Below are 19,985 nucleotides of genomic sequence, written 5' to 3' on the forward strand. Positions count from 1 at the left end.
TGTAAATTATGAGTGAGTCTGGTGTGAATGTACACTTTGGTTTCTTATAGTTATAATGTTTTTTGTTTGATGTAATGCACAAATTGTAAGACAAATTTCCATACGGATAATAAAGATTATTATTATTATTATTATTATTACAGTATAACCAGAGCGTTTAACAAGTTTAACTAGGACACCGTCAACACGAAACTGTCACATTTATTAAACTGATATTTTCAAGGTGGACCCATCCGTGACATCCATCGAAGGCGCCGACCCATCAGACTGATCAGAGCCTGTGTTCAAAATAATATAGATCTATATGTCAGTGACAAAATAGAGCTCTTGTATATGAAAGTATTACTTCAGCGAAATCAATATGGCGACTTACACTACAGTATTTAGTAAATAATTTACGCATAACTAGAAAAAAAGCAGAGAAGACTGTCTAAATTGTCTAAATCGATTTCTTTAATTAGATCTAAATATCAAGATGGAAGAGCAAGGTTGCCCTAGATGTAAAACAACAAAATACCGTAACCCTTCCTTAAAATTATTAGTCAACGTTTGTGGTCATTCTTTGTAAGTAAAACAAAAAATTAAAATAGAAATAATAATAATAATATTTTTTAAATATTTATTATTATTATAATAATAAGTATAAAATAATAGTCAGTCACTTGTCACTAGTGTGAGTAGTGACTAGATCTAGATGATAGATCAGTAGATGATAGATCTATTCTATTATAATATTAATACTAGTGAGACCTATAAAGTACTATAAATAAACTATAAAGTTAAAAGTATAATACTGAGACTTACATCGCCACTTAGACTTTTTAGTGACGTTAGAATTAGACTCTGTTAGACTTAGAGTTTAGAGTCTTAGTCTTAGATCTAGCCTGAAGTTGAAGTAGTCTTATTGATATATATTATAGAGTCACTCAGTCAGAATATACTATAGTCAGACTCATATTCATTTAATTCATATATATAGAGTCTACATCTAGATTCTAATAATTTAATTTACTATGACTAGGCTAGATAGATCTAATTCTAGTAGATTTACTGTAGATCTTGTCAATCTAGATATCTAGATTCATCAACACTTCACCTGACTTTGACATCACTTGTCTTTTTCATAATATTGTGTTTAAATTTTTAAATAAAAGTATTATTTTGAATAACCATAAATTCATAACTATTAAATGGCATAACCATCTCTAGAGGCATCTTAAAAAGCATTAAGTATTAAGTGACTGAAGATAATTAAGATTTTTATAAGACTTAGATTTAAGTGCAGAATTAGCTCAGATAGATTTATTATTTATTTATATTAATCAAGAATTAATGCAATGTTTCACATAAGTCATAATTCTGCTGCAAACCCAGTTGTGACTTGGTCACATCTAATGCAGACTAAGGCCAAAGTTGTTGTCTGCTTTGTGCAGGTTGGATGCCTTACAGAAGACAGACTAAAAGAAACTTAGATCAAGTTCTATTTAATAGGCATAGGCTCCTAGACATATATAGACCTAGATCTATCTATGAATTTTTTTAGTTTTCAAAGTCTAAACTGGTTTGTATGACAATTGCATATCTCAGAAATAGGCCTAAATACTGATTAAGACTAGACTAGTTCATTAGCTAGTGACTGTGATAGAACTTAGTTTATCATTTGACCACCCTAAGTTAGGCCACATCTAACATAGAAAGTCTTTTTTAAAACTCAATTTTTCTACTTAAGTAAAAACACAATAAAACATAGTCTGGTTATACATGAACTCTCACATAGCACGTCAAGCATCTTCATTCGGTGCAATTAAAAGCAATAGCCAGTGGTGTGGTTGTAGTCAAAATTTTCTCCCTTTATACAATTGCTGGTAATTTCAGTTTAAAATTATTGATTCGTAAAGTTTGAAAAATGTAGTATTGAAAAGAAAAAATCTTTTAAATAGAACTGTTTCCTTACAAGCATAGTTTATCAATTTAAATGTTGAACAAATTGCTTGATTTTGATTCACAGGTGTGAAAGCTGTGTTGAGCTTCTTTTTGTTAAAGGCTCAGGACTCTGTCCAGAATGTGGCACATCTTTGCGAAGGTCAACCTTTCGACTCCAAATCTTTGAAGATGCTTCTGTTGAAAAGGAAATTGATATTAGGAAAAGAGTCCTTCGAGAGTATGTTGAAATGTTTACATTAAAATAAAATGCACAGATAAAATTATTCCTTTTTAATTATAAAATTATTTTTTTTCAAAGCTTACATCAACTCACTCTGTCGGTCTGTCTTGTGTCTCCCACACCCAATCTTGGATCAAGCTGAAATTTTGCACAATTATTTCTTTTACCTGACAACTCAAGAATCAATTTTAAAAAATTCAACCAATAAGTCAATTAACTATTGGTAATTATATATTTTGTTTGCTATCTCGCACAACGGAAAAAAAAGGACTTGACTGAAGTGATGGCATAAGCTGAATTAGTTCCCTTTGTAGATGGCTTTTTACAAATTTAATTACATGACTGATCCAAAATAGTTGATACACTTAATATAAGCTTAATTTTTTGTTTTAAAAAGTATTTTTTTCTCTATTTTGCTTGTTTCATTCTATTATTTTCAGAAGCCTAAAGTAATTACAAGAAATATTAAGAGTCTATACATCATGTTGCACTTTCCCATCCATTCCATTGGCGCTACAGCCCATGGAGGGCTCTGGGCTGCTTCAGCACATACTTCCATTCAGAACTCTCTACAGCTTTTCAAATCCATGCCTGAACTCAAGTTGTTGTAGATCTGCCTCTGCATCTTCAATCCATCATGTTCGTTGTCTGCTTTTGGGTCGCCTGCCTTTTTTTTTTTTAGCTGGTCTACTATTTTTGCTTCTCTCTTCTCTGACATTTTTTCAAGGTGACCTGTCCGGCGAAGTCTGTTCTATTTCTGTGGCTCTTCATACCATTGGTATATCATCTGACCTCTGTGACCTCCACCCAGTTTCATCTTGTATAGCATTATAGATTTTCTAAGTATTTTCCGTTTCAGGTATTTATTATATTTTCTGTCGTCTTTGTCAGTGTCCAGGTCTCACTTGCATACATGGCTACTGGTCTTATTATGGTATCATATGTAGCTTTCTTTGTTTTCCTTGATATTGTTTTGCTCTAAGCCTTTACTATTTGTTCCTTTATTTCTGTCAGTTTTCCTGTTATTTATATATAGACTTGAGATAATTTAGAGTCAGGTATTTGTAAATCATTCTGTTTTAGTTGTCCATTCAAACATGATTTACTAAAATTTGTTGTATTACTGCATTCAAAAACAAATTCTTCTCAAATACAAGACACTCATTTTTTTTCTTTTATGCCCCAAATTGCAGTGTTTCTAAGTTTTATAATTTAGGAGCTGGTTGCTTGTTGTCAAGATGTTTTTTTTAACACATATTTGACTTGAATTTCATGGGGAAAATATTTTCTAGGATCTTGGTTTATTTCCACAGCTTCAACAAAAAGGAAGAAGATTTCCCCAGTCTACAAGAATACAATGATTACTTGGAGATGATTGAAACAATAGGTGAGATGGCGCAGAAATAAATCTAGTTAAAGAATAGTTTAAAACCTAGACTAAAACCCTTGAAATAACCAAAACTTTTCAATGAAGACTGTAACAATTGAAGCAATAATATTGAATAGGTGAGATGGCGCAGAAATAAATCTAGTTAAAGAATAGTTTAAAACCTAGACTTAAACCCTTTTACAGTGAAGTAACTAAAACTTTTCAATGAAGACTGTAACAATTGAAACACCTGTACAGCTTACAGTCATACCACAAACTCATTTCTTGATAGTTTCTATTCATGTATTTTCCACCTTTTAAAACAAATAGTACAAAATCATCTCAAAGAGAAATATATTATCATGTCAAAACTTTTAACACAAAATATAATCGAATATATTTTCATAATAAAAAAAAAGAACACCAGAAAAATCATTTTCTTCTTTTATGAAATGCAGTGTTACAATGCAAACTTGTGAAAGCTAAACTGTTACATACAAAAGTGTATAGATTTAGTACATGTATAAAATAAACAGTAGATTAAGAGGAACAATTTATGAAGCTGAAAAGTACAAAGCATATGATTTCAGCTTTCACTTACTGTACTAAGTTACAATTTAAGCCTCTAGCTACGTTCTAAAATAAGTAGATTTTCTACTACTAATAATAAGGTTTGTCTTCGAGTCAGAAGTGCAATATTTCATATTACTATGCAGTCCTAGCTATGACCTACATTTTTTGCCATATCCAGCGCAGACATAACGGTTTAGGTTCTCTTTACAACATCTATCTCAGTACTCGGCTGTAGATTTCCTTTGGTCTCAAATGTGTGTCTGACGGCGTTTTAAATAAATCTCCGGCTGCTTCATTTGGAACCCTCTATCCCCGGTTGCTCTCTTCTATGCCAGTGAAATCGAGCTGGCGCCCAGGCAGGTCTTTAAAGGTTTCTACTTCAGTGCATAGCAGTGATGCCCAACTCCTCCTGCGGGCCATTTATATTTCTGACACTCGTGTCGCGGGCCACATGACCGATAAGTTACAAAACGAAATGAAATTGACTTGAAACTATTTGATTGGAAACTTACATTAATGATTAGACATTGGAAGTTTTTCTTTTTTTACGCCTCGGAAAGTGGCTTCATTTCTCTACTTCAAATGTGAGCAACATTGTAGCTAGTTTTACCACCCACTCATTTTCTTTTCTCTTTTTCATAACTTTCCCCATCAATCCTCCAATCTCTAGAAGTAGTTAATCAATCTTTTATTTGCGGTTCATACCAAGAGTGCCGTCATATTTGTTCATAATACTGTTATACATGTGGTTGTTTTTTTTAAACAGCCACATTTTATTTACAAATCAAACATGTTGGCATATTATCATGTTTCAATAACAAAGATCTGTTCACTTTTCCTGGTAAATTCTACATTTAGAGTCCCATGTCGTAAACGAAAAATGATAAAGGTCATGTTACAAACCTAGCAGAGAAAAAAGAGAGCCCTAACATTTGTAAAAATACATTTTCCAACTTTTTTTGATGAAGGGGGGATTGTTTACAATTTGTGCTGATGTTTCAGCGGGCCGGATAGAACCACGTCGCGGACCGGATAGAACCACGCCGGCCCGCGGGCCGTACTTTGGGCACCACGGGTGTATAGTAATTCCATGAATCACAGAGTTTATCATACTATAAAGAGTCAACTGTATTCCAAATGAAAATGGGTCCACAACAACTTCTGGATGGGTTAGGTGTCATAGAAAGTCTCAAATAAAACCTGAAAAATGTTTTTTTTCTCTTCTTCCTTGTTCTCGATTTTTTTCCGACAGGCTGGTTTGAGAAAGTCAGGTGAGGATGTTGTAGAAAAGAAAATAGATTCTTGGCTGAATCAGTTTGAAGTTTAATCCTGTTAGTCCTATGTGGTTCCTTCTTTACAGTTTCACTGTTAGACTCATCGTGCTAATATTAGTGTTTGAAATGTGTTGAAGATAAATCAAGTTTAAAAGAGTATTTGATTGGCCTGAGCTGTGGGCCCTCTTCTGAGCCTGAACCACATTAGGGTGAGCAATCAGCCAGTCTCTTCTTGCATCGTGTCCCTTTGATTGTAACAGTCGTCTTTAGCTACCTCGTTCAATGTGATTGTATTCTTGTTTCTGTCTACCAATCTTAAGTCTACCAATCTTAAGTATTTATTTTCAGTGTTTAATTTAACTAACCATCAAGACGTGGAAGCCACAAAGAAAATGATTGATCAATACAAGAAAGAAAATAAAGACCAAATCAAGAAAAATCTGTCGAAACTGGTAACTAAATTAATAAGGGGTGATTGGGTGAACGTTTTTAATAGATCTTTATGATGTGATTTTTCTATATAGTTTTCAACTAAATATTTTATCTGTAAGGCTTGATCCTGTTGTTTTTTTTTTTCTCTCTTTTTTTTTTAATACGAAATTCAGTTCCTTTCATTGATATACTTATCTAATCATTAAATAGAAACAATCTGATAGAAACTTTTCACATATAAATTAGGAGTGAGTCTGGTGAGAATGTACATTTTGTTTTTTTTGCTTGGTGTAATGCACAAATTGTAAGTCAAATTTCCTTACAAACTGTTGTGGGCTAATCTAATCTGACTTCGACTATGTATCAATTATTACTTAACATTAGCCACAGAACATTACAAGTTGAATATAGTTGAAAACAACATTCAGTTCTATAAAATGAGACTTTATTAACCACTGGGAAATCCGTCCAGTCTTTCTAAAACGTCGCCATATCTAACTACTATTCAACTACTATTCAAAACACAACCTACTTCTAACATAACGCCATGTTGGACTCTTGTTCGCCTAAGTCTACTACGTCATTACTTTTACCGTCGCTAAAACTATTCACAATATATTAAACTAACCTACTCCCTAAACTAGTACATTACAAAACAATAAAGATTATTATTATTACTAATTTTCACTTATTATCCATATCCCTACCCAAACTGGGCCCTGCGAAATCTGTTTCGCATTGGGCCCCACAATGGTTAAGTCCGCCCTGCTATTTAGTGACGGGTGAATACAGAGTAGATTACTTGTACTCTTTCCATGACTTCTTGGTCCCCCCCCCCCCTTTTTTTTTCACCTCTAAAATTACATGGGGTAACTCTAGTCTGTCCGACTAACAGAAATAAAAGTGATCTTTCCATTTCTTGGTGTCCAAACTCTTCAGCCATGAAGAGAATCATAGATATAGATTATTATTATTTTTTAAATCTTAATAAATTTAAGGCTTTGGAAGTTAAGGAAGATGTTAGTTGTGGAAAATTAAAGGCGGTCGGCCATTGTGCTGGCCACAGGACATTCTCATTAACATTGAGCCACTGAAACAGATCACCTTTACATGATCTGACCCATAGATGGAAAGGTCTGAAAAGGTTACTTTACTTTTTTTTTTCTTGTATGAAAGAACCATGTGTAACATCTCCTATTATTGGATGTTTTGTGTACTTGAGACGACTGTGTGAAGCTTGGGTTGTACTGAAGACCACAACAAAGATTAGAATATACTGAGTAACACATGATAATTTGAATAAGAAAAACAGATAATCAATTATGAATCATTCCAGCCATGAGCTGCTAATAAGTGACACGTGATACAAGTAATTCATGGTAAGAAAAATATCTTAGAGTATAAGTTACAATGAATTCCATTGACCTCATGCGTCCGCTCTCAACTGAGCTCAAATAGTAACTGCATATAATACATTTTACTTATCTCTAAACTTAAAGGTGCTTCCCGTGCGTTTTCTGGGCGCGGTTTTAGAATGGGGGGGGGGGATGAGGGGGGGCTGTGACACTATGGATTTGATATTATTTAGTATCAATGAATATTTCTTTATTGGATTTGAGCTAAACAAATCTATTTTTTTTGTTTGTTGTATTTGTCTAGAGTAAAGATGAAGAGTTTCTTGAAACACTGATAGAACAAGAACAGCACGAAACCACAATTAGAAAAATGATTCTTTTGGAGGAAGAGAAAAAAGAGAAGGCGGCAAAGAGAAAGAGCAAGGAAGCATTAATTGATGCCTTGGTAGGGCATTGGGTTATTTATTGATGTGGTTTGGGAATAGATTCTTGGATTGGTTATTATGTTGTTATAGTGGATTTACCTATAAATGCATATAGATCGCAAGGTCTGAAAGAGGAACTTTACTTTTTTTTTAACCTATTAATGCTTTTCAAAATTTCTTATATGAAATAATGCCCTGGTAGATCATTGTCTTATTTAAATGATTAAAATAATAATTTTATTTCTTATGTTAAAATATATGACAATTATAAAGTCCTTTTTTTTTTAACTAAGGTAATTTTTTTTTAGATATAGTTAAAGAAAAGAGATAAATGTGTCATAAGGACAGATTCTCTCATAAGGACAGAATCTCTCATAACAACAGATTCTCTCTTAAGGACAGATTCTCTCACAAGGACAGATAAATGCTCTCTCTTCCTAGTGCCATTATAGCGTGGAGTGTCTGTATCAATCAGGAAAACAAATGACTCGCTAGAGTTTAAGTCATTAATCTTCTTATCTTATATGATACAGACATTACTTCAAAAAAGAAGATGATTACGTCCATTTAGTCATGCATATAACATGCATGATCAGATTGACACATGGATATGCGTAGGACGTAATCATCTTCTTCTTTGAAGGAACGTATGTAATTTATAAGATTGGAAACTCTGCTGACTTTGTTGAATAATTTTCCTTTTCCTTTCAGATGTATCAAGACAGACCCGCCCATGATATTATCAGCTCTCATAAAGAATTGGCTCAGCATGAAGAACTAGAAGCCAAGCGAGCTACTACAGCGTTCTCTACTGGCATCAAAATTGTAAGGAGTTTCTCTCGTGCTGTTATCTACTGTTGTTACTGTTTGCTCTTTATTCTTCTGGACTGTCTTGATTCAGCCCTTGAGGGACTCCCTCTACTGAACTGTCTTGACTATGCCATTTAGCTGTTTTAGTTAATCATTTTACTCATGGTGTTACTTGTAGTAGACATTGGTGGTCTCTGATAATAAACTGATATGGCACGATTAGGAATTAGTTTTTTGTTTCATAGAAAGGGAAAGTTTTGCCTTAGAGACAATCATGTGACTAGTTAAAAACAAGGCTGGGATTTTAGGATGAATAGCGAAATGTAAACAGACTACTTTTAACGGCTTTAGAGAGATCTTCATCATTCTTGGCTGCTTGCAGCACACAGGACTGTTTCACATTTTCAACCAGTCTCACAAACATGGCAACTTTAACCCACATTGCCAGTTCATTTATAATAATATAAAGGGCACGCAGCCGACTTGGCGAAAGAAAAAATGTTCATTTGTTCATGTAATACCAGATCTGCCTGTTTAGCTTAATGATTATATTGTGTTCATTCTGTAGTAAGATAAGATTGGTATTGGTCCCAACAGTTTGACTACAATTGACTGACTTGGATTTGTGAAATGATTTTTATTGTATCTATGGATATAAATTTATTCCTGTAATTTGTTTGTGTTTTATTCTATTTGAAGCTTAGTTGTATTATACTAGGACGCAGGACTGTTGGAGTTTTCTGTTACAACCGAATTTCACTTTATCGTAACAAATCTTCAGTTTGATAACATTGCCATTAATGTTGCTTATTGTTGCGTCTGTTCTATTCTGGTAATCTCCTTCATTAAAGGGCTGTAGACAGAGCGATGCAGACTTTATGAGCAATTACTAATAAATAGATAATTTATTGTCTTCTGTAAAAAATTCCCTGCCAGGGGAAATCACTCATTCCCAACAAAATAGTGTTGTTGTTTTTTTGGATAGTTAACTCCCCTTCTGTTACAGCCTTGTTTTTTGTGGGTTTTTTCTTTTTCTTAATACGTTTTTCTTCATCAGTTTGAGTATTCCATGACATTTCCTGTTCTTGTTGTTTTCTGCTTGAAGTTCTCAAGAATCAAATCAAACCAAATAATAATTTTATTAGACCCATTTGGAGCAATAATTTGTTAAATTTAAATCTTATTTTTAGTTCATTAAAAATATAAATTCAACTTTTCTAAGTTATTTTGTGCCGTTATAAATAATTCTGACTGAGTGCCGCTACATGACTATATGACCAGAACGTGTTGACCTTCTCCTCCGCAGGGTCATCGTAGTGACATCGTCCCATTGAACAAGCAAGAAACTGCTCAGCTGTATAGGTATTGCCCATTAGTTATAGAGTGGTGTGGCCCCGAGCCTCCCACGGTGGATGAACTCTACACAGATGGGTAAGTAATACAGTAGTTCTCTGTTAAGTATGCTCTGGGCTGCAAATGTAGTTAATTTATTTTTAGACAATCAACTAATCATCAGATTCTTAATTCAAATGGTCATGAATTCTGGGGTGTGATTCTCATGGGCGACTAATTATGCGCCTAATGAGAATGTTCAATTATTGACACACTAGATTATTAAAGATTTACAGTAATAATTAATTATTGCAATCAACAAAGAAGTAAGAAAACATATAAGTTATGTGCAAATAATTTCAGTTAAAGTACATATACGTAAATATTTATCTCAAGGGATAGTGAATAAGGGGCTGTAAGTAAAGTTCCCCTTTCAGACCTTGTGGTCTATATCTACCTTATAGATAGCAAGGTCTGAAAGGGAACATTAATTTTTTTTATTAGTGAATAAAGAGTTTATACATATGAATAAATCTAATTACTAGGACTCAAATATTGATACTGCCAATCTAAGTCAGGGTCATAACAATTATTGTACTAGATAAAGTAAGCTGGCTCTATCCATTGAGCAGAATATTAATATATAATACCAACTCCTTAACGTTGTGGACAACTTTACATGTTTGGGTAGAACTGTATCAGATGTTGCATCACTTTTAAGGGAAGTTGATAACAATCTGGCCTGGGCTTTTGAACACATCCAAGCTCCGCCAGCCTACACAAATCAGTGTACCAAGCAGTGGAATTCTCAACCCTTCTACAGGGTTCTGAGACATGGGTTCTTTACGGAAAGCAACTAAGACTTTTTGAATGTTTCAGCAAAGATGTCTGCGCTCCATCATAAATATACCTTGGTACCGCACCACATATAGTAATGTTCTTGGGAGTACCTGTAAGGCTGTTTGAATTGTGTAATGTTCTTTGTATTGTATTAATACCTCTTCAGGTATTATTAGAATGTTCTTTGTGTATTAATTAAATATCCTTCTTCACGCCAAATTTGTTGTTCCATATTTCTACCAGATCTTCTTAGTAATATCACAACATATAAATCTAGAAATAAACTACATCATAGCAGACAAAATATTTATTTATTATAATAAAACAGTTCACAATAAATTGACAACTTCAGCCATCAAGAAATCACATAAAATACTTCACATTAGTTGACATTATAATCCATATGAAACTCATCAAATACATAGCTAGCAATACTTTTCATACTCTAGAAAATATACGTCTATCTTCTTCTCAGTTCATGGCGTCGACTAATTTCTGACCGTGTGCTCAAAACGAGATTGACCTCCCATAGTTCATAACTCTCACGTGCTATATCATAATCACCATAAACAAGTGTACCCCATGCTTCACAACTCTATTCATGTCACTGGCTATCACACAATGATGTGACAGTACCGGTATGGACAGCATAAAGGGACCGCTTATAGATTGACAGCTACGTACGCTGGGCAGGGCATGTATCCCATTTGGGGGGTGACCACAGGCCAAGGCAATCTTTTTTTGGTGAGATGAAAAGTGGTCAGCGTAACAAAGGTAACACCCAGAAACATTTTAAAGACCAACTTATTAACTGACATCAAAGAGAGTACTTAGCAGCTTTGGAATAAGAAGCTGGAAGTTTCTTACAAAGGCCACAGGATATACATCTGAGACAAAAAAAAATCCTTTGCCGAGGACAGGCTTAGATGGCAAGAAGAGAACCGCTGATCAGGATACATGAATAGGACCATGATGCCTGTGTGTAGTCGCTGAATGAACTTTCTATGTGTCTGTTGTATTTATGTGTATGTTTCTGTTGTGTTGTCTTTACATGAGAAAAAGAGTCCTTGTAATCACAGCAAATTTCCATAAGGATCAATAAAGCAGTCTTAGTCTTAGTCTTAATTGACCACCAGCCGACAATAACCATTACTCACCCCTGCTTCTAACATTCTCAAAGACTAGCTTAGTTCAAGTGCCAGAGCTGGCATCAGATGTCACTTGTCGTAAGTCCATCATTATTATATCTTCTTATATCATCTTCAAATTTAGCCTTGCAATTACAGTGAGCAGTGCACAGATCTTTGCTAGATTATCAGTTAGTAATCAATAGCAGTACAGAGTACACACAAATAGTGACAATGAATTCAGTAGTGACATGTCACAGCGTGAATAGACAATACAGTTAGTGGGAACACACACCATTCATATCATCGACATTTGAAAAGGAACTGGCTGGGTTGGTAGAAGGTGTTATTAAAAGACCAGATATACCCCCATAAAATCTAAGAGTAGCTAAAAAAAACAACACTTTTTATCAACTATAGCCATACTGAAAGGAAGTTTAATTTTCTCGTTACATAGTAAAAGGCTCAAGACATCTGTGTGTAGTCAGTCACTCAATGAACTATGTCTATTCTATTTATGTGAATGTTTTTTGTTTGTTTCTTTTTGGGAAAAGAGTCCGTGTCATCAAAACGAATTTCCATAACGATCAATAAAATAGTTTTAAATAAAAGATTTGGTTTATATAACACTATATTTTTTTTTTCAACAGTTATTTGAGGAACATTCGAACAATATCAGATGCCGAGAGAGCCGGTGGTTTCCGTGAAGCCTTGGCCTGTCACCGTGCCCTGCAGGATGCATTCAGTGGATTGTACAGCTTCCCCAACGTCTCAGCCCCATCCCCTGCCAAAAGAAAGAGCTTCCCACAAACCGCAGCACATTCCCCGATGATAACCAGTTGACATGTAAAGTGGTGCGGCTTTTGTGATACGCTGTTGAGCATTGGTTGATTGACAAGACCCTTTGTTTTCCTCTGCATAGTGGCTGTTGTGAGAGGACATCCTGTTTATAAATAGATAATTAGTGATATAAATATAGTTTTAATGTTTTTAGTTTTCTCAAAAATCAATTATTTTCTTTTTCATATCCAAATTGGTTTAATGAAGGGAAATTCAGCCATTCAGTGGCTAATAAAAAAAAATTTATGATTTCAAAAGTGTTAGTGGCTTGGAAAAACAAAATTATTCAGAAATGTTATTTTGTTCAGCCTTTCAATAAGTAACTAAACCTAGATATTTTTTCGTTCTGATTTTTTTTTTTTTTACAAACACAAATTAGGATTTTCAAATTTATTTGACCATTTTTAAAAGTTTGACTTCTATCGCCACAGCCTAGTAGCAAACATTAGGTTATCCTTAAGAAACTTTTTTAGCAGTGAATAGTTGGTATTATACTTCATCTCTGATTAAATCCAAAACGTTCCCTCCCATGTGTGCATCATTAGTTTATCTCAAAACTAATGTAACATCATTTCTTCGGTGATAACACACTCCCACTAAGGAGAAATCAGTTGGATCTAAGGGGCTAAACTTTTTTGTTTTTTTTTAAAGCTAGACCTACCTCCAACTTAGCGCCACCAGTGTTTATTTAATTTAACACTCTTTTCGTTGAGCATTGTAAGAATGTTTTTTTTGAATGATTAAGGTGTGAACTAATTATCATTGTAAATAGAAATGGCATTGTTGAGTGTTTTTATCAGCGTGTTATGCCATTTTAATAATGGATGAAATAAATAATATCAACACTGGATGCTTGTTACTTGTTGCTTTATTGGGACAAAGGATTGGTACATATTGCACAGCCTTTGATGAGTCACAATAGAAATTAAAATGAGCACAAATACAGAATGACACTACAAGCAGAAGAAAAAATTTTGGTTACCGAGTTGAACACTTACAGACTGGTCCAGGCATAAATGAGCAACATTTCACTTCAGTTACAACAGAGAATAAGAATTTGAAACTATACAGGTCACTTCATGTCACATCAGGTACCGGTACCAGACTTAAAATTGACAACCATATATTGTACTTTTAAATACATTTGGACATGGAGAGTGTCACCATAGAAACCAAGAGATCGCCTGCTCATAATTTGCTCTAGTTAGTCCACTTTTTTTTCTAGCACATTTATTGTGTTGGAGGAGGAGCAGACACAATTTTTGTTTATTTTAGTTTGGCAATGAATTTGCGAATTTTGTTTTTCTTTTCAAAACATTCAGATTTTTGTCCCCATGTCTTTTATATTTTAAACTTTGATTTTATTGGAGATTGTAGAAAACACAGCAAAAAAAAAGTCTTTTCTGAGTGTTTTGGGATGCAACTAATTATTTTTACCTTGGACTAAGGGTTTCAAAACATGTATATAACAATGAATTTCAATCAATTTTAGTTCTAGTAACTCTTTACAAGGAGAAACAATAAAACAACAAACCCCGAATTACCCTCTAGATCTACTAATAGTAATATAAAACATGGTCAATGGAGATAATGTGGTTGACCACGCATTAGCCACCTAACAAGGGGGCTCGAGGTTAAATCCTGACTAAGAGATGTGCTTACAAATTACCTAAAGGCAGCATGGAAACTTTCTCCCAGAATTCTCGACTCCCCCCACTGGTCCACAAAATAGATTGGACCACCGAGCATCCTGTAAGTATGAACGATGCGCCATATCAAAGCAATTTTTTAAAAAATGAGCTGCTTACGAAAACTAATTGTGTCTGTTTGTATCCGCTCTTGTAGTTGCTAAGACATTCCACAAAGCAATGATTAGAGTAAGCAGCTTATTCAGGTAATCAACAGAATGCTGAAATTTATAAATCCCAATTTTTTTTTTACACATCAAATCCTTTAGTATATTATTTCTAAAACACAAGTAATTCCAAAGACTTTATTATGAGTAGATCACCATGTGTGTTCATAAAGCCATCGACTATAAAATAAGGTAAAACTGTACAATCGGCGAAGATCACTAAAAAAAACTTGTCACCAACAATTGATGGAGACAAAACACCTAAATGAAATATCTCTGTGATAAGACTTAACAATTTCTATTCATTATTGACAAATTGATTGCAATCAAGTCAAAAGAATCATCTTTGTTCAACAAAAAAAAAAAAAAAAAAGAAATGTACAAATAAAATATAATAAAAAACACTCATATAATGGTCCCTGATATCCCAAGGAATAAAGGTTTGATCTAAGTCAGTGCTATGCACTCTGACCCTTGGAACAAGAGCATACTTTTATTCCAGAACTGATCTCATTATTTGAAATGTTTTGAGACCCAATTTTTTTTCTAACAGCTTGAGAATGTAACTGAGGTCCATGCTGGTATTAAATCTTTATGCCTTCACATACCTAAATGTTAATTGCTGGCCTGGGTTTTATTTATAGCCTTGTTAATGTTTCTCTAATTATCCCCCTTTCTTTAACAACATATTACACACACTATTATTAAAACACCGTTATGTGAGAACTACTCTAGCCAAGAAAGAACTGGTTATGGGACTTGCAAAGCCAAATTTAACTACTAAATGAAAGCTGGATGTGGATACACAACCAAAGACTTTGGCCAAGACAGCAACTCTACTTAACTATGTCTTACTGTATGTCCATCTTTGGCCTCCTTCAGTCGCGAAGCGACTATGGATCATCTCATGGAAATGAGATGAATGCCTGGGCATTAGCTGTGGTCAAAACGATGTCGCCCACACATCAGTTCCCCCCACTTCACGCAGCTGATGTATCCAAAGGAACGTCAGTGCTGATACAGTTTGGGGTCAGCGGCGTCGCAGGTTCTGCCAGAGTGTAGCACTGGGTGCTGCAAACTGCCTTACTGTATTTACCCTATGTATAACCACCTCTTACTGTAAAATACTTCTTTGTCATAAAAAAAATGCTTCAACTTTAGCCTCAGACTACAAAACAAAACTTATAAGATAAATAAGAATTAAGTATCTTTACCAGCAGTAAATAAACATTTTTGTTAACAATCACAGTTTATACTTTCAAAAATATTTAGAAATATAACAACAAAATTATAAAAACAAAAGACAACAAAATTTGTAAACCACAACCTGTAAAAAATGTTTTATGCAAGAATAGTTCTCAACCTTTAAGAGCCCATAGGTTCAAAGAAACTAATGACTTAATCAAACTCTAAATTGTGTGTTTTAAGTTGTTTTTTCTTGATTTTAAATACGACTAGATCTAGGTTTTTCACATTTGTTTACAAGTTACAGACGCCAGTGAGTAATAACGAAAAGAATATCCAGGCACACAAACACAGACACATTTCAGAAGATTTCTGTGAGTGTGTTTGTAAGGGGGATAGGGGTTATAGGGAGGAAAAAAAAAAGGGCTGGGAATGAAATTAGATAAGAAAAGATAACTTTGTTTTGATGTGAGCTAAAAAGTCGAACATCAAACACATTCTTACAAAACAAATAAACAAATGTGTTGGTTTGTGTTAGTAACAATACCCTGTGAGACAGTAAAATAAATGTTAAAATCTTGAAAGAATTGGATCACAGTAAAAGTCAATCAACAAACACAAGCTAACTTAGGAGCAATAGCTATTTTACAGTTTGAAAATCAAAAATTTTCCATTTCTAATTTTTTTTAAAGCTAACTTGAAATATTTGTTTTGAAGTTCAATCCATAAGCCTTCAACATAGTTTACATTATGTAATGTCATCCAGTACATTTCCTTGTAATGTTTTTTCTATATAAGTTGCAAAAAAAAATATTTTTTTTTCAAAATGGGTTTGTTGTAAGCATGTTATTTACATATTTCAGTTATTCCTGTGAACTCCTAGCGCAGCATGCAGCTGAAACCACACCTCCCCACCAAATTTGATTCTAAGCAGTATTTTTTTCATCAGCTCCCATGTCGTTTCAGTATCCTCGGCCAGGTTTGTTTGGGTCTGCCCACTTCCCCTTTTTCCTCTGCGGATTCCAATCAAGTGCCTGCCTTTCAACATTGGCGGTTGGTTTTTCTGCAGAGTGTGTCAATCCAGATCCATTTTGGCTTTTTAAATATGTTGGGCTATGGGTTTTTGATAGGTTCTCTCCCACAAGTTGAAAATAGATATCTCTTTGAGTCGCTTCATTCCCGATATCTGGCGTAGATGAAGGTCTGCGAGTTTTTCCAAATTTGTTTTTGTTCTGTGTATTGCAAAGAAATTCAGCGCCATGTGCATTGATTTTTTTTTAAAATTATATCTTGATTGTACCTCAGAGTGGGCTGGCTGAGTGGTTTTTACAAATCAAAGGGTTTCACATTCAAAGTCAGTAAAGCTTGGGATTTTGAAATTCGAGATTTCTAGGATACCTTTGAGTCCACCCAACTCAAATGGGTGCCTGACATTAGTTAGGGAACAGTATACGTGGTTTGTCGTTGTGCTGACCACATTACACCCTAATAAACAAAAAGCCCTACAGATAGAAAGTTTCTCTCACTTGCTGTTTCGTGTATACTATATCTACAAGACTGTAGTAATTGAATGAAGACAAAAGTAAATATAGTTTACAGTTTGGTGGGGAAATTTGTAATACAAACTGTTTTATTTGTGTTGCTTGAGACTTTCTTTTGAATCTTGAATTATTCATCAACAAAAACAATTGTAAGAAAAATCACAAAGTTTTTGTGACTTAAAAAAAAAACAACTTTGTATGTAATGTTGCAAAAGTCTATTTTAGCTAATGAACTTCTAACTCTTGATTATCTCCCCTCACGTATTCAAGTCTATCATGTGTTTAAAAATTGGTCTATTAAAAACTACTTTCCAGTATGAAAACAAAACTATTATGAATTATGAAATAATTAATTAAAAATAATAATTAAAAATACAACTCCAATGAAAAAAATAACAAGTAAATAAAATGAAGAAAAATAATTGATATGCAATAGATTTTAAATGTTCTCCGTTACCAAGAAAATGCTTCGTCAACTACAAAGAGTTGCCTGTTGAATAATAATGATTTGTAAGTTATAACATCTTTGCCCATAAATTACGAACATTGGTAACTGGAACATCAAGTCTAATCCATTTCGCTCAGTTTCATTAAGGCTACACATATTAATTAATCTACTTGTCTAAATGAAACGGCAAAAACACTTTAAATGAAATTGAGGCATAAGTAATTACATTAATTAACGATATTTTCAATCAGGAAAATAATAAGATCAACATAGTTGACAAACAGCTGTCCATTTGTAGACTAAATAAAATTTTGACAACGTTGATAGTTGATCGCCAATCGTAACATTAATTACTATGTCTAACCAACATTTTTTTTTAAAAATGTTATAGAAATCATTTTCAGTTATATCAACCAGTACTATTTTTTAATTACCCCAAATTAAGAGTAATTAGACTAGACTAAACTAAAATTCTATCCATACCAATAAAAAAAAACTTTGCAAAGAATTTTGTATACAATGAAAATTAAAGAATACAACAGTTCTTACATGAACATTCAAAGGGGGATTACATAAGTGAACTTTATCAGCAATAGTTTAGCACAACCCAAACATGTAAGCAATGTTATATTCTAGTACATGTTACTTTAAGTAGAAGAGGTTCTTTCAAAAATTGTGTTTAATGCAATTGAGAAAATGACTTTGTTTAATCAATTTTTTTCAAACTATTTGAGCATTAATCATTTAATGTGCTGGCTTAGGGGACATCAAAGATAATGTACACAAGACTGCTATAATTTATTGCTGACTTGATATAACTTTTTTTTGTAACCAAATTGAAATTCAAAACTGACGAGATCTGTTTTTTTTTATCAAGGTCATGGTCAGAGAAATGAGCTCCGATTCCCACAATGTGATTGTCTTTCCTTATTTCCTTGTGCTGGCTGGGGAAGAGTGAAGGTTAATGCTGCTGCTCCTCTTCTGTAACTGGAGTTTGAACATCTTGCTGGTAGCTGTGGAACTCTCCTGATCGAATGCTCTGAGTATCATCAACCTAAAGAGAATTAAATTCATCTTAATGGAATATTTTGATATAATTAGATTAAAACAATTGATATATAACTCTTAGACTTAGATATCCATTCAGCACCCACAAAGATCTGTCACTTGCAATGTTGGAAAACTCTTCCCACCTGATGTCCACTGTTCTGAGGTCCTCCATGAAAGTGTGGCGCCATGTTATTCCAGAAAGTCACTCTGCGCTTTCCTCGTATTGGCCTCCATGTCATCGCAAATCTTGGTATGTATAAAAATTTTGTCGAGAACGTCTCATAAACGTCATGCGACTGTGACAAGTCAAAAACTCGCTGTCAGAGTCACTCAAATTTATCACAGCATTAATTATTATTTTTCATTATTTATTTATTTTATTTTAATTATTTCCCCATCCTACCCCTAAATTATTCACCCGCCACACCTTTTCCGCTCCAGGCTAGACTTAGTTGACCACATTGGAGATAGTTAAGGTGCGTCCTTTCATTTATCTTCCCTTGACCGGGGCAAAGATACACACAGACTCTTTGATCTTATCGGCAGGATGTCTGACAGCCGCAGTGGACACCACCTTGTGTGGAATGCAAGTCACTCCTCCTCCCCCCCCCCTTTCTCCTATGTCTCTCTTTGATCTAGGAGACCACGAGGGCAAACACGCCCATTGACCTCCCAATGTGCGAATCCCATCTCTTGTCGGACTTCACCCACGTGTAAGATAATTCTAAGCCTAGGACATTTCCTGTTTCCGCTCACATTTTCCAGGCCTTTGTATATAAGGTAAATTAAATCAAGTCAGACTCCCTCTTTCTCATTCGAGCTGAGCTATCGAGTCTGGACTATATCATTTATTCTCTCTCCTAGAGGTGGTAAGCCGAACTTAATCACAAGTTCCATTTTAATTACTTTTGTGCTATTTCCATTGGATATTATCATGTGTATTTTGCTTATTTCATTTGTATTTAATTAGTGCATTGTGTATTTCTCACTGGCGTAAGTAGAAAACATAAACATGTCCTATGTATTTATTTATGTATTGCATTAATCTATTAATGCTATGTTGCTCAATTGATCGTTGTTGCAACCATGTCTATATTTGTACATCTTATTTTATTTCCTTTATCTCGGTTGACCGCCTTGATACCTTCACTAGCGCACTAACACTGCGTCTAGAAAAGAGATATGAGTTATCTCCCCTGTATTGAATTATCTCCCCTGTAGTCATTTTACTCTAACGAGAGTTGCGCCGCTTGAACGGACACCCTCTCCATTCAAGCGCGCTCCATTGTTCTCGACCTACGGTCATATGTAAACATACCATCATGGTCGCTGACCACCGCCCAATTCAACCCCCCCCCTTTCTTT

General features: G+C 34.2%; 2 protein-coding genes across 5 annotated transcripts in view; one reads left to right on the forward strand and one right to left on the reverse strand.

The window, feature by feature from the left end:
- Positions 1-334: 334 nt before the first annotated feature.
- Positions 335-14,773, forward strand: LOC106073770 (CDK-activating kinase assembly factor MAT1-like). Its single transcript, XM_056022889.1, has 8 exons — positions 335-564; positions 2,009-2,161; positions 3,478-3,551; positions 5,729-5,832; positions 7,472-7,612; positions 8,304-8,417; positions 9,709-9,833; positions 12,352-14,773. The coding sequence occupies exons 1-8, from the start codon at positions 476-478 to the stop codon at positions 12,542-12,544; spliced, it is 993 nt and encodes a 330-aa protein (XP_055878864.1). The 5' UTR covers positions 335-475; the 3' UTR covers positions 12,545-14,773.
- The window catches only part of LOC106054554 (potassium channel subfamily K member 1-like), an 82,327-nt gene continuing 75,735 nt past the window's right edge, over positions 13,394-19,985 (reverse strand). For all 4 annotated transcript variants that reach the window (XM_056022885.1, XM_056022887.1, XM_056022888.1 and 1 more), the window contains exon 8: positions 13,394-18,624. In XM_056022885.1, coding sequence (XP_055878860.1) covers positions 18,532-18,624 — 93 coding nt within the window. In that variant the 3' untranslated portion in view covers positions 13,394-18,531. The remainder of the gene's footprint in view (positions 18,625-19,985) is intronic.

The sequence above is a fragment of the Biomphalaria glabrata genome, chromosome 3, assembly GCF_947242115.1.
Source record: "Biomphalaria glabrata chromosome 3, xgBioGlab47.1, whole genome shotgun sequence".
Taxonomy (NCBI): Eukaryota; Metazoa; Mollusca; class Gastropoda; family Planorbidae; genus Biomphalaria; species Biomphalaria glabrata.